This window comes from Megalobrama amblycephala, linkage group LG7 (assembly GCF_018812025.1).
Source record: "Megalobrama amblycephala isolate DHTTF-2021 linkage group LG7, ASM1881202v1, whole genome shotgun sequence".
In the NCBI taxonomy this organism is placed as follows: domain Eukaryota; kingdom Metazoa; phylum Chordata; class Actinopteri; order Cypriniformes; family Xenocyprididae; genus Megalobrama; species Megalobrama amblycephala.
In genome coordinates this window covers 39,806,484-39,818,616 of record NC_063050.1, presented here as the reverse complement: position 1 = coordinate 39,818,616, position 12,133 = coordinate 39,806,484, and the positions used below count along the sequence as shown (strand labels likewise).

General features: G+C 34.3%; 1 protein-coding gene across 2 annotated transcripts in view; it reads right to left on the bottom strand.

Annotated features, from left to right (window-relative positions):
- The window catches only part of tusc3 (tumor suppressor candidate 3), a 108,059-nt gene extending 97,013 nt beyond the window's left edge, over nucleotides 1-11,046 (bottom strand). Inside the window, exon 1 of one of the 2 annotated variants that reach the window (XM_048197426.1) lies at nucleotides 10,894-11,046. In XM_048197426.1, coding sequence (XP_048053383.1) covers nucleotides 10,894-10,998 — 105 coding nt within the window. In that variant the 5' untranslated portion in view covers nucleotides 10,999-11,046. The remainder of the gene's footprint in view (nucleotides 1-10,893) is intronic. The other variant, XM_048197427.1, reaches the window with a different exon arrangement.
- Nucleotides 11,047-12,133: the final 1,087 nt, after the last annotated feature.

Sequence of the window (12,133 nt, the reverse complement as noted above, 5' to 3'; positions counted from 1 at the left end):
AATTAAACATAAAATTAGCTAAACTTAATGAATTAAAAGTGCACCTTTAAAAAAAAAAAAAAAAAAATAAATAGGGCAGCAAGGATTATGTTACCCAGGATTTGACAACCTGTTTGAATGCAATCATTCTTCAGCAGGAAATGATGTCAGAGCTGTGACCTTTGATATGTTGAGCCATAGTGCTCAATCTGGCAACACGAGTACGAGTCCAACTCAATAATTTTATCCATTCCTCTTCAGCCAATCTTTTCCTCTACTTTGCCTCTAGTGTCCCTTTCAATAACAGTGGCCACAAATAAAAAAATTAAAAAAAATAATGTAAAACTACCTCCTGATGCTCTGGAGACATCATCATTTCAAAGAGATTAATTTGCAGTGAGCCGTGATGTATTTAGAATTAGAATCTTGCTGAGTCTTGAGACTCATTATGGAAATGTATATATATGCAGGTCGGCGCACTGAAACCGTGTTTCCAATCCAAGAGATCAATGCTTCACGAGAGCAGTCCATCACGATAGGGAGAGGAAAAAAAAGTTAGCGAGAACGAGAAGAAACAGAGAAAAGAGGAAAGAATGAGAAAGGCAGAGCAGCATGACGCGCTTTTCCTATCTATGGATGACTACACGTATGCATCATTATGCCTCTGAGCTTTTAGAATTAAACTGCCTTCATCAAACACTCAGCAGGGTGGCCCTCTTCGCACTGTTCACCCCAGCGAGAGGGAGGCTTCAAGACTTCAAACATTTCAGTTGTTTCAGAACATAAACTCTTTCAAGCCTTTTGCCCCAGTGCCAGTCGGAGCAGTAATGAGTCGAGCTGCAGTTTGAGAGCTGAAGGGAGAGGGGATCACACTGCTCTTCAGCTCCAGCTGCTAGAGTCAGGATGGAGCGATCATGGGCCCGGACAGTATTCCTGCGGCAGATATTACATGAAATGTTGTACCAGAGATATGAGGAATAGAGACAGCAGAGGATCCCGCAAGTCCAATAGAGAAAAAGTAGCAGAACTAACTGCAGAATATATCAGTGACCAAATCCGTATTAGCTGATACTGCACTCTTAGGAAAAAAAGGTTCTGTCAGGTGCTACATATATAGAACCTTTTACCACCTTGTTACCATCATTGGATCATTTTATGGATTTAGTTTTAATTAATTCTAGTACTGTCAATGTTAAAGTGTTAACACATGCAATTAATTTTTTTTCAGTTTAACGCGTTAATATTTAACGTAATTAACGCAGCATCTGTTTTTTTCTGTCATCCTTATTCATGCAAATGCTTTTAAACCATTCAAGCACAATAAGACAAAAGAGTGCATGTCTTGATGCACACAGCGCACAGAAAGACACGCACCAGTATCGAGTTCTCTTTGGCGCTTGAATGAACAATAACATACAGAATTATACCAAATTGTCCGTTTTGCCATGTATCCTCATAAGAGCAGTCTTAAAGGGTTAGTTCACCCAAAAATGAAAATTCTGCCATCGGAGCCATCGGATTTCAACTAAAATATCTTAATTTGTGTTCTGAAGATTAATGAAGGTCTTACGGGTGTGGAACGGCATGAGGGTAAGTAATTAATGACAGAATTTTCATTTTTGGGTGAAATAACCCTTTAAATGAGTTAAATAAAGGTGCAGTAGGCGTTCTGGGAAAAAGTCTTTAATTAATGTAAAGAGTTGTGAGAAAATGAAACGCATGTGAGATCCGTGTCATGTGCAGCAGCGGCAGATTTTGAAGTGACAGCAGCCACTACTTCTCTCTGTCATTTATGTTAATCAAAGAACAAAGGTAACAGAGAAAATTACTCACTGCTCTTGACTAAAGAACTTTTGTAGCTTTAATAAGGATTCATCTATATTTAATTGATAATTTATGCAGTGCAGACTGTTTGATAACTTTATTCAATTTCTGTATATTTCCTACCTGTTAGACAGGAAATCATTTTCATTGAGACATCAGTACCAGTATTAGTATCAGTGATACTGGCCGTCATTCATAAAAAATGCCATTAAACAAGTATTTAAAATATATTGTCTTTATGTTGTTTTTATATTAATTGGGAGAATAACTGTGAAATTATTATATTATAAAATATTAAAAAACGTAAGTGTTTTTAATTGCGATTAATCGTGATTAATCAGACAAAATGTGTGATTAATTTAGTTATTTTTTTAATCGATTGACACCACTAATGAATTCATTTTGATTTTAATACATTTTTTTATTTCAAATACATTTTATGAATTAAATAGCTTGTAATCATACTTTATCAAATGAAACAAAATAAAACATGAAAGTATTATGCAATCATTTAAGACATTTCTCCTTATACAGAACCTTTTTGGCATAAGGAGTTCTTTAAAATTGAGTCAAGAACCCTAGGATTCTATATAGAACCCCATTGAACCATTTTTTTGAGTGTGCCATTTATATTTAAGCCAAAAGTCTGATTAGTGCGATACTGCGAGCAGATAATCAGAATCCATTTTTTTTTTCTTTAATTCTTCAAACAGTGCTTACCCGTTTTAATAATACTGACTGATTTCTGTGCAGTATATAAATTCTATTTAGCGAAGATATTAACCTAATTATAAATAATTATCAACTACTGTTGTCATAACAATAAACAAGCATTATAATAAACTAAACATGCAGCTTTTCATCTAAATTATACCTAATTATTGTCAATAGCTACTGTAAATTAATCTTATTTATGAAATTATTTTATTCTAACTTAATTTATACCAATATACAAATACAAATATATACACTACAGCTCAAAAGTTTCCCAACATAAAAGTCATAAGAAATGTTCCTTAAGCAGCAAATCAGCATATCAGAATGATTTCTGAAGGGTCATGTGACACTGAAGACTGGAGTAATAATGCAGACAATTCAGCTTTGCCATCACAGAAATAAATTATATTTTAAAATATATTAAATTACTAAACAGTTATTTTATTGTATTAATATTTCTCAATAATTCGGTTTTTAATGTATTTTTTAACACATAAAGACATACTTGGTGAGCATAAGAGACTTCTTATTAAAAAAAAATAAAACAATCTTACCAACCTGTAGTGATTTACAATAAATGTAATAAATGAATTTAACCTACAGCCTAACCTGAAAACATCACAAAGAAACATATTACTTATATTACATTTTGTAACAACTGCATTGGCTAGAAATAGTTAGGAATTATTAAGGGTCTCTTAACACAGGTAATTGTTGCTACAAAAAAAAAAAATAAAAAAATGCAAAACCACTAAATCTACCATACATAAGCAAAACCACCATGAATGCTGTAACACCAAACAGAGCATGACATCCAGACAAAAATAACTTTCACAAATATTCATTTGACTCATTGAATGATTCAACATAGCCTATGGGAATTTGATTTAAGAGCAGCTGCTAAAGTAAACAAACCAAACAAGTGTTGGACACAGTCATAGGAGAAACCTATTTTGGGTTATATTGATTTTTTTTTATAAACACACACACACATATATTATATATATATATATATATATATATATATATATATATATATATATATATATATATATATATATATATATATATATATATATATATATATATATATATAGTGGTTATTCCCAAAAAGAAGAAATCATGATTGAAAATGAACAACTCTAGAATTTAACATTATACAGTACATTATGATTTAAAAGTATATATAAAAAAAAAAAAAGATTACATTGGCAATAGTGGTTGATTATCATGGTTGATTGATGGTGATACCAGACAACAGGGTCGAAATGTAAGTAAGCAATAAGGTACGAGAGGCTGTGCTGTATCATAAATAAGTCACGGCTGAAGGGTGTTGTTAGGCACAACGCAAATTGCCTGCAATCCCTTCATCTGTGACTTATTCACGATACAGCACTAGCCTTGAGTACCTTATTGCTTTTATAAAATGGTTACCACACAATACAAACATTAAAGTCAAAAATATGTATCAGTGTAGGGCTGGACGATATGGCCAAAATTTATATCACGATATAATTCTTAATTTCGGTCGATACAATATAATTCCGATATCGATATGAACTATATAATAGCCTCAGAAAAACTGCCAAGAACGGCCACAACGGATGTCTGTACCTACAAACGTCTGAAAAATGAATTTGCCAAATCTATGAAATCTCTTCCTATAAAACTATATAATATTTTAGAAATAAAAACCTCAATTTTATTTGTATTTAGCCTTCATACAAACATAAAAATAAACATAAGACTCACTCACTTTAGTAATATTAATATCTTTAACATTAAACTATTTTATTATTCTTAAAGGGTCATGAAACCCCAAAACACTTTTTTTGAGATGTAAACAGATATGTATAGGCTGCACATCATTGAAAACACTAAAGGTACTCATTAATGTTATTCATAAGTGAAAAATAGTTATTTTTGCATTTTTCATAGCGATTTCTGTCTTCCTGTTTGAAAAGCTGAGTCGGAGCAACATCACAAAATCTGACGTAATCGTGTACTTTCGGCCCAAGTATGGGCATGGTCGAACATGCTGACGTAGACCGTTTCGAGCGAATCTCGACATATATATTCATGACATAAAGCTCATTTAATCCAATCACTGCGCTATAGTATGCATAAGATTATAATTGCAGTATTATGCATGAGGAAGCATCACTTCTCTCGGAAGTGGATTGTTTTGCTGTAATCTACCAGCACAAATGGAAAATATGTTCGCATGAGATCGCATTACAGCGGAGAATTTAAATGTCACAAAAGTGCTGTTCATTCACCTCTGCCTGCTCTAGCTGCGTTCAAATACGCAAGCCATAGGCTGTTTACCTCAGCACAGCACGTGTGTTGTTTGTATTTTGCTCGCAATGCGGTCAGAACTGGAGTTTGAATACGAACACATGAAAAATACGATTGTTTTTATGATATACAGGCAAAGCGCGCATATGCTCGGTTTCAGCGCGGAGCTCCGCGATGAGTTTAATAACACTAGCCACGTGACACATAGCTCATACAGAATAAAGTATCCGTGTTTAAAGTTATTTATTTCACACATTCTCCTGCACCAAACATTAACCAGCACAGTGTAGTTATGCACACATATTTTCATCAAGTTGTGGAAGCTTGTTCCGTCGCATTTGCATCAGGTGTACTCATTTTGTAAAACTTGCCGCATTCGCGTTTGATCTTAGCGTACAACTGTTGAGCACTGGCAGGCTGGTGGCTGCATGTCTCTGTGGTGTACATCATCACGCAAATAGCCAATCGCGTTCTGCTCTTTCTAACGGCTGCGCCTCAAGTCAGTGATGCTGTAATGTATATATCGAAATACCGGAAATTTGTTTAAAAATCATATCACCGTTATCGAAAAAAATTATATCTCGATATATATTGATATTGAATTATTGTCCAGCCCTATATCAGTGCAACTTTCATGAAGTAAACTTTCAATAAAAGTCTTCCTTCTGCCAGAAAAAAATAGTCCCTGACCATGAACAGCAACAGAAGTTACATTATTATGGCATTAGATGGCGAAGACTGTCTTTATGAGTGTGTCAGTCAGTAGCGAAGACTTTTACACTGAAAAGACTGAATTGTTGTGAACACAGAACAAGACACAACTGACAAATGCTTTGACTAATGCTGTCAGTCACGGGAAAACCTGAAAGCAGGTAATAAACTCGCTCACTCGATCTTTTCCTCACAACACTCTTCTACAGTACATAATACAGTAAGCTTCAACGAACAATATCAATTGAGAACATACAGTTTACGTTGCTTAGAGTGGTTGCTAAGGGTGTTGTGTAGTGATACACAGAACCGTTGGGTGAAGCGGTCATAGCCGTGTTTTACTGTGAATAAAACACAGCCATTGACCAATCAGAATCAAGGACAGGAACTAACCGTATTATAAAGCTGAGATATACAACAAAATGTAATTATAGCAATTGAGACCTATATATAAATTGACCAAATTAACACAATATATTCACAACTACGTTATTTGACCAGGAAGGCAGAGTTACTGTGGCCAATGCCAAAATATCTGGAAAAAAAAAAAAAAAAAAAAAAAAAAAAAAAGAATATTAACCCTCTGGAGTCTGAGGCTGATTTGGGGCCTGGAGAAGTTTTGACATGCCCTGACATTTGTGCTTTTTTCAGTTGTTCATAAACATATTAATGACACAAGTGCCATTACACTGTATTCAGCACAAACTAGGCTACCATAATATGTGAGGAACATGTGTGTACATGTTTGTGTTTTTGAAGGAATAACGTTTATGCGTAGTTACTGAAAAAACAAAAAACTTAAGTCACTGATATAAGGCCAATAAAAGTATATTAAATCTGTGTTCACAAGACTTTTGGGTATTGAAGGTTGTAGACTAGAGTTTTTGCTTCAAAATTATGTAAAAATTATGCTGCCTACTCTTTCATTTATAACAATATACTGATTTAGTTTTTGTAAGACACTTTTTGCCAAGAAACACGGTATGCGAGGAGGCGTGAATCTCCATGAATAATGGCTCATTCTCACCTGTGAAGACAAAAGAATTGAATAGTAATGACCTGAAAAGACTTGCATATTAATGAGGCATTTCAGTCAGGTAGGCTGTGAAAAAAAACTTCTGTGATGTCTCAAGCTCATCATGGTATATGAAACATACAGAAAAATTTTATTACAATATAAAATAATGGTTTTATATTATACTTTAAAATATAATGTATTTCTGTGATGCAAAGAGTCTGAATATAGGCTTTTAGTTTAAAAGCATGCACATTTGGAGAAATATAGGATTCTCATATGTTTATGTCAATTTTCTATACAGAGGAGTTATTTTTTATTTAATATTCATTGTTATCTCTATGAGCGCTGGTGTTTGCAATTCATACTGCAGTCGGAGGGCGCTCTGTGCATTTTAGTCCACAAATTCACCTAAGAAGAAGACGATATTCCATGAATGGTGTTTACCAATTCATACTACAGCCGGAGGGCGCTAAAGAAACAAAAACTCACTTAAAACTTATCAATAGAAGAAAACAAACAGGAATTTACTGAATGTCTTCCAGAGATCGCTAACCATGGCTTTTTCATCCAGATAAACAATTTTCAAGGCAATAAATACACGATTGAGATGATGAATGCATGTGTTGTCTCTGAATTTGCCTGTGAATAGCGCTGGCTCCGTGGGTGTGGCCGCATTAGTGGGTAATGAGCTGAATCACGGACTTCTGACATGGCTCTCTTTTCATACAGATTACATAAACACAGAATGTTTGTTTTCGATTTGACTTGCACGATTTAAAACCTGACATTTCAACGTTTTGTTAGACATAAGTATGCATTTTTTGTGATTAGTATTCACTAAGTTACACTTCATTTTCTGAGAACTATCAGATTGGACTTCGTTCAGAGGGAGATGAGAGATCACGCATCATGTTAGTTTTCTTTATTTTACAAAAAGCACAACATTTTGTTTTTACTCTGAGTGTATACAAATAAAAGGAGATATTCTATAGTTCCAATTGATGTATTACTTATGTCTCTATGACAAAAAATGACAGAGTATTTTAAGTCTGTTTTGCTGCAATGTGAAAAAAAACCTGCAAAACGCGCCGGCGCGTTTTTAGACCTCAGAGTGGACAAAATGCGAAGAAATAAATCGGCAAGTCATCTTTAAATCCTATAAAGAAGAGTCCACCTCAGGCACACCTCAAAGGGGAAACAAAGGCAAACAAAGACTCTGCAACTCAAGCAGCTCAAAACTGCTTACACCATCTTTTTCTACCTCTTCACATTAGTCAAGCCAAGATACAAGACACACAAAATTTGGCTGTGATGATGAATGAACGAGTAGCTGAGCTAGTAGGGGGGAAAAAAAATTCACCCCTACCCAATTTTCAATATTCCTCCCTCGTTTGTAGAGGGCAGCACAAACCTTAACAGATATATGAAGGCTTAAAGACAGGGAGTCAAAATACTGCCCTTCTCAGCACCCGGAGAGCATCGGGGCAGGAAAGAGAGGGAGAAAAAGACAAAAGAGGAAGAGAAAATATGAAGAAACAAGTTTAAAAATGCAGGAGGGAGAAGCGGAAAGTTGCTGCTTCACCACTTTGCCTGATTTGTGCCCAGTATGATCATTTCCCTGCTCCTCTGCTGCAGGTGAGAGGAAAAAGGTCAAATACACATTATATTTTCTCAAGAGAGAAAATATCTAGAGACTGTCTAGACTCTGTCTAACAGTTCACCTGACATTCAGAAACACTGCGTTTTCTTTGAATGCCAATTCAGAATTATTACATTAACGTATGGTAAAAAGTAACAAGTATTTAATTCATCTATATTAAGTATTAACTATTATAAGTATCAACCTGATACTTCAATGTAAATGTGTTTTTGAGATGTTAAAAGAAAATCTGGGTTCATTTAACAATTAATATTTATCAAATAGATCAAATAGGGGGACACCGGGGATGAAAGTAACACCTTTTGTTTGAGCATCGATAATTCAGTGGTTGTTTGTGCTAGATCTCCCAAAATTTGATTCATGGTAGCCACATTTGTCTGCTACAAATATAACTCACTTGGACATGTACAACACAATCACAGAGTTAATGTCAAACACAAAGAGTTCTGTTGTTACAACCTACCCCACTATACTGGGATGAGTTGTAACACTAGCTGGGGATAGCTAATAGATAGTGTGGATCTTATTTCAGCAAATTAGCTATCCAAATTTATGCAAGAATGTTATTGAAGAACAAAGAATAATCAGTTTTGCATAAAGTGAACAATTTAAAGTAACAAAAAACGTATTGTATTGCGTATGACATATTGGACAAAACTTTAGCACAAAAACAATTGCCGTGTGTGTTTGTTTGTACAGTATTCTTGTCACTTTAGGGTCCAGTAACTAGCTATGCTGCCATCTACCTATTTTATGTGAATGTTGGGATATCACATAAAAAACGCTGGATGGAAACGTAGAGATGCGCATAAATTCAAAAAATGTGCACAAAAATTTGAATGTGCTCAACTGAGGCCGATAATGTTTTGATTCAATAAGAAGACATGCACATAAACTATGATGGAAACACATTTACCACATAAATCCCTCAATACGCAACAAAAAAATACGCAATTGTGTCTTAACGGGGTGTGATTGATAACTGGAATCATCATAAGGGGTTGGTTGTAACATTTTTAATGAACTGTTACAACTATCCCCACCCTTAACAGCCATAACTTAGCTAACTGTTTTAGCATGTGGGTTTGAAGTTAGTTTAATTTTATGCTTTGCATTCATGCTACTTTAGATTATGCAAGTCAAATAACTGTACCTACAATACAATACAATGATTGCTAGGCACTATATATATATATATAAATATATATATATATATAGTATATATATATAAATAATGTACAAATGTGTCATAAAATGTACAATGTTGCTCACAGTCACATGCCATTTCTCCTGTGACCTCAAAAGTGTAACGGGAGTGTATGATATTGATGACATCACCACAGATTTTTTCTGACTTGTCAAACTGACAGTTTACAACTGACCCCTGTTTTTTACAGAGTATGGTTGTAACACTCCCCGATCTCTCCCTATTACGAATATTACAAGAGCCATGTCACTCAATATGTAAAGAGTTAATTAATTTTATTATAAATAAATAAATGTTATAGAAGAACTTGAGTGTTAATTCAGTTGTGTAGATTACCATTATCATTATTATAGGACTATTAGAAGAGCCATGTGACTTACATTCAAATTAATTAATTTCCAAATAAAATCATTAAATAAACAAGCTTTTAAAGGTGCCCAAGAATGCTTTTTCACAAGATGTAATATAAGTCTAAGGTGTCCCCTGAATGTGTCTGTGAAGTTTCAGCTCAAAATACCCCATAGATTTTTTTAAATTAATTTTTTTAACTGCCTATTTTGGGGCATCATTAACAATGCACTGATTTACACTCGGCGCTGCCACCTTAAATCGCGCGCTCCCTGCCACATGAGCTGTCGACTATATTACAGCGCATTTACAAAGTTCACACAGCTAATATAACCCTCAAATGGATCTTTACAAGATGTTCGTCATGCACGCTGTATGCATGCTTCGAATTATGTGAGTAAAGTATTTATTTGGATGTTAAAGTTTTATTCTGAGTGAATTTGAGGCTGTCCTCCATGGCTAACGGCTAATGCTACACTGTTGGAGAGATTTATAAAGAATGAAATTGTTACGTAACAGTCGGTGTTATGTTGAGATTCGCCTGTTCTTCGGAGGTCGTTTAAACAAATGAGATTTATATAAGAAGGAGGAAACAATGGGGTTTGAGACTCACTGTATGTCTTTTCCATGTACTGAACTCTTGTTATGTAACTATGCCAAGGTAAATTCAATTTTTGAATCTAGGGCACCTTTAAATAACGCAGTTAATTTAAATTAATGAATGAATAAAACACATGTATGTGACATAAATAGCCCTAATTTTTCAAATATTAATTATTGTAAGTGTTTAATGTTCAATTAGAATGATTAGATTTATTATTTATTTATAACTATAAGGACAGCGTCACACGGACACGCGCACTCGACTACGTTCACAATCACAACGGAACGGGCACCCGCGAGGATAAAACGCAAGAGGCAGATTCTGCTAGAACATTCATGCAAAAAATACATATGTTAATATTAGAGCAGCTTCCTGTTCTTCCTATGATATAATCGTCTCTAGGTCATTTAACTGTGCCTACCGCCGTGTAATATAGATGTTAGAGTTGGACACGTACACTGTAGGACTTTGACAGAAATCAGCATCACTGGGTGCCGTGAAAGGTAGCTTCATGAATGCATCAGTACCTCTTTTTTCTTCTGACCTCCTCCAGACTGAAGACATAGCAGCAGAATCAGCAATATGGATGCAAACGGCAGGTTGAATGGGAATCCCTTGAATACCACCGCCATGATGGAAGATGCTCTTATCGCATCAGTTCTGCTGAGCGCTTTGATTGGCTACAATCGCCTCCAACCAGAGGCCACACAATCGCTTTGCGGGACTTGTAGTTTTTATTACCTGGATTTTAAACGCACGCAAGTAACAAAGGGGAATACCATGTAAAATCCTCCTAAATCCTACAGGAGTAACTTTATCCAGAATGATAGAAGGATTTTTTTAAAATATAATTTAAAAATAGGCATATATTTTTGTTTTGTCACAGTCTTAGAGTTCAGAGAGGAAGATGCACGTTTATATATAGCCTTGCTGTATCTCCAGTTCCTGCCAATGGGGGGCAAACCCAAAAAGTGTTTTCTCATATAGAATGATATTGAACATGGGGAATGCATGAGTCATGACATGGCAAAAAACAGAAATCACGGAATTTAAAATGTTTATATAATATTCTAAAGGGTTAAATAAAGAGCTATTTATAATATTACAGTAAATAAATAATATAAAATAATAAGACTTATTGTTGTTATCCTTTAATAATAATAATAATAATAATAATTATTATTATTATTATTATTATTTAAATGAGAGCCAAAATATTAATTCACTAAAAACCTCAGTATTTACAATTATCCCTTAAAGCCTTTAGATTTTTTGAACCCTGCACAGTGGTATAAGTAGGCCTATTTTATTTTATTTATTTATTTTTTGTCATTTCTCTCCTGTGCATGCATAGGCTACTATAGTACAAGATTACATATTAAATTAAATGTCTCCTTAAGTCATTGTGAAGAACATACAAGTACATTATAGATGTTGCAATAACATCATATCGTCTTCAATGTACTGTATTATTATATTAATCATATATTGTGTTTCTTGTTTCTTTGTCATAATAGGCTACATCTATGAGTTGTTTAGTAGCAGCTGAGAGGGCACTAGGGTAAAAAACCATTAAAAGGGGGGAGCACAGCTATTTATAGCTTTTCACATTTGTTTGTTAGAGAAAATAATGTCCTTTTAACACAAATTGCCCAAAGGTTAAATGCTATGATTAATATACAGTACGCTTGCATGCTCTGAACGAAAGATGAAATGCATATGCATGAAAGATTAAAAAGATGCATGTTCCATTGCAGTTTCTATAAA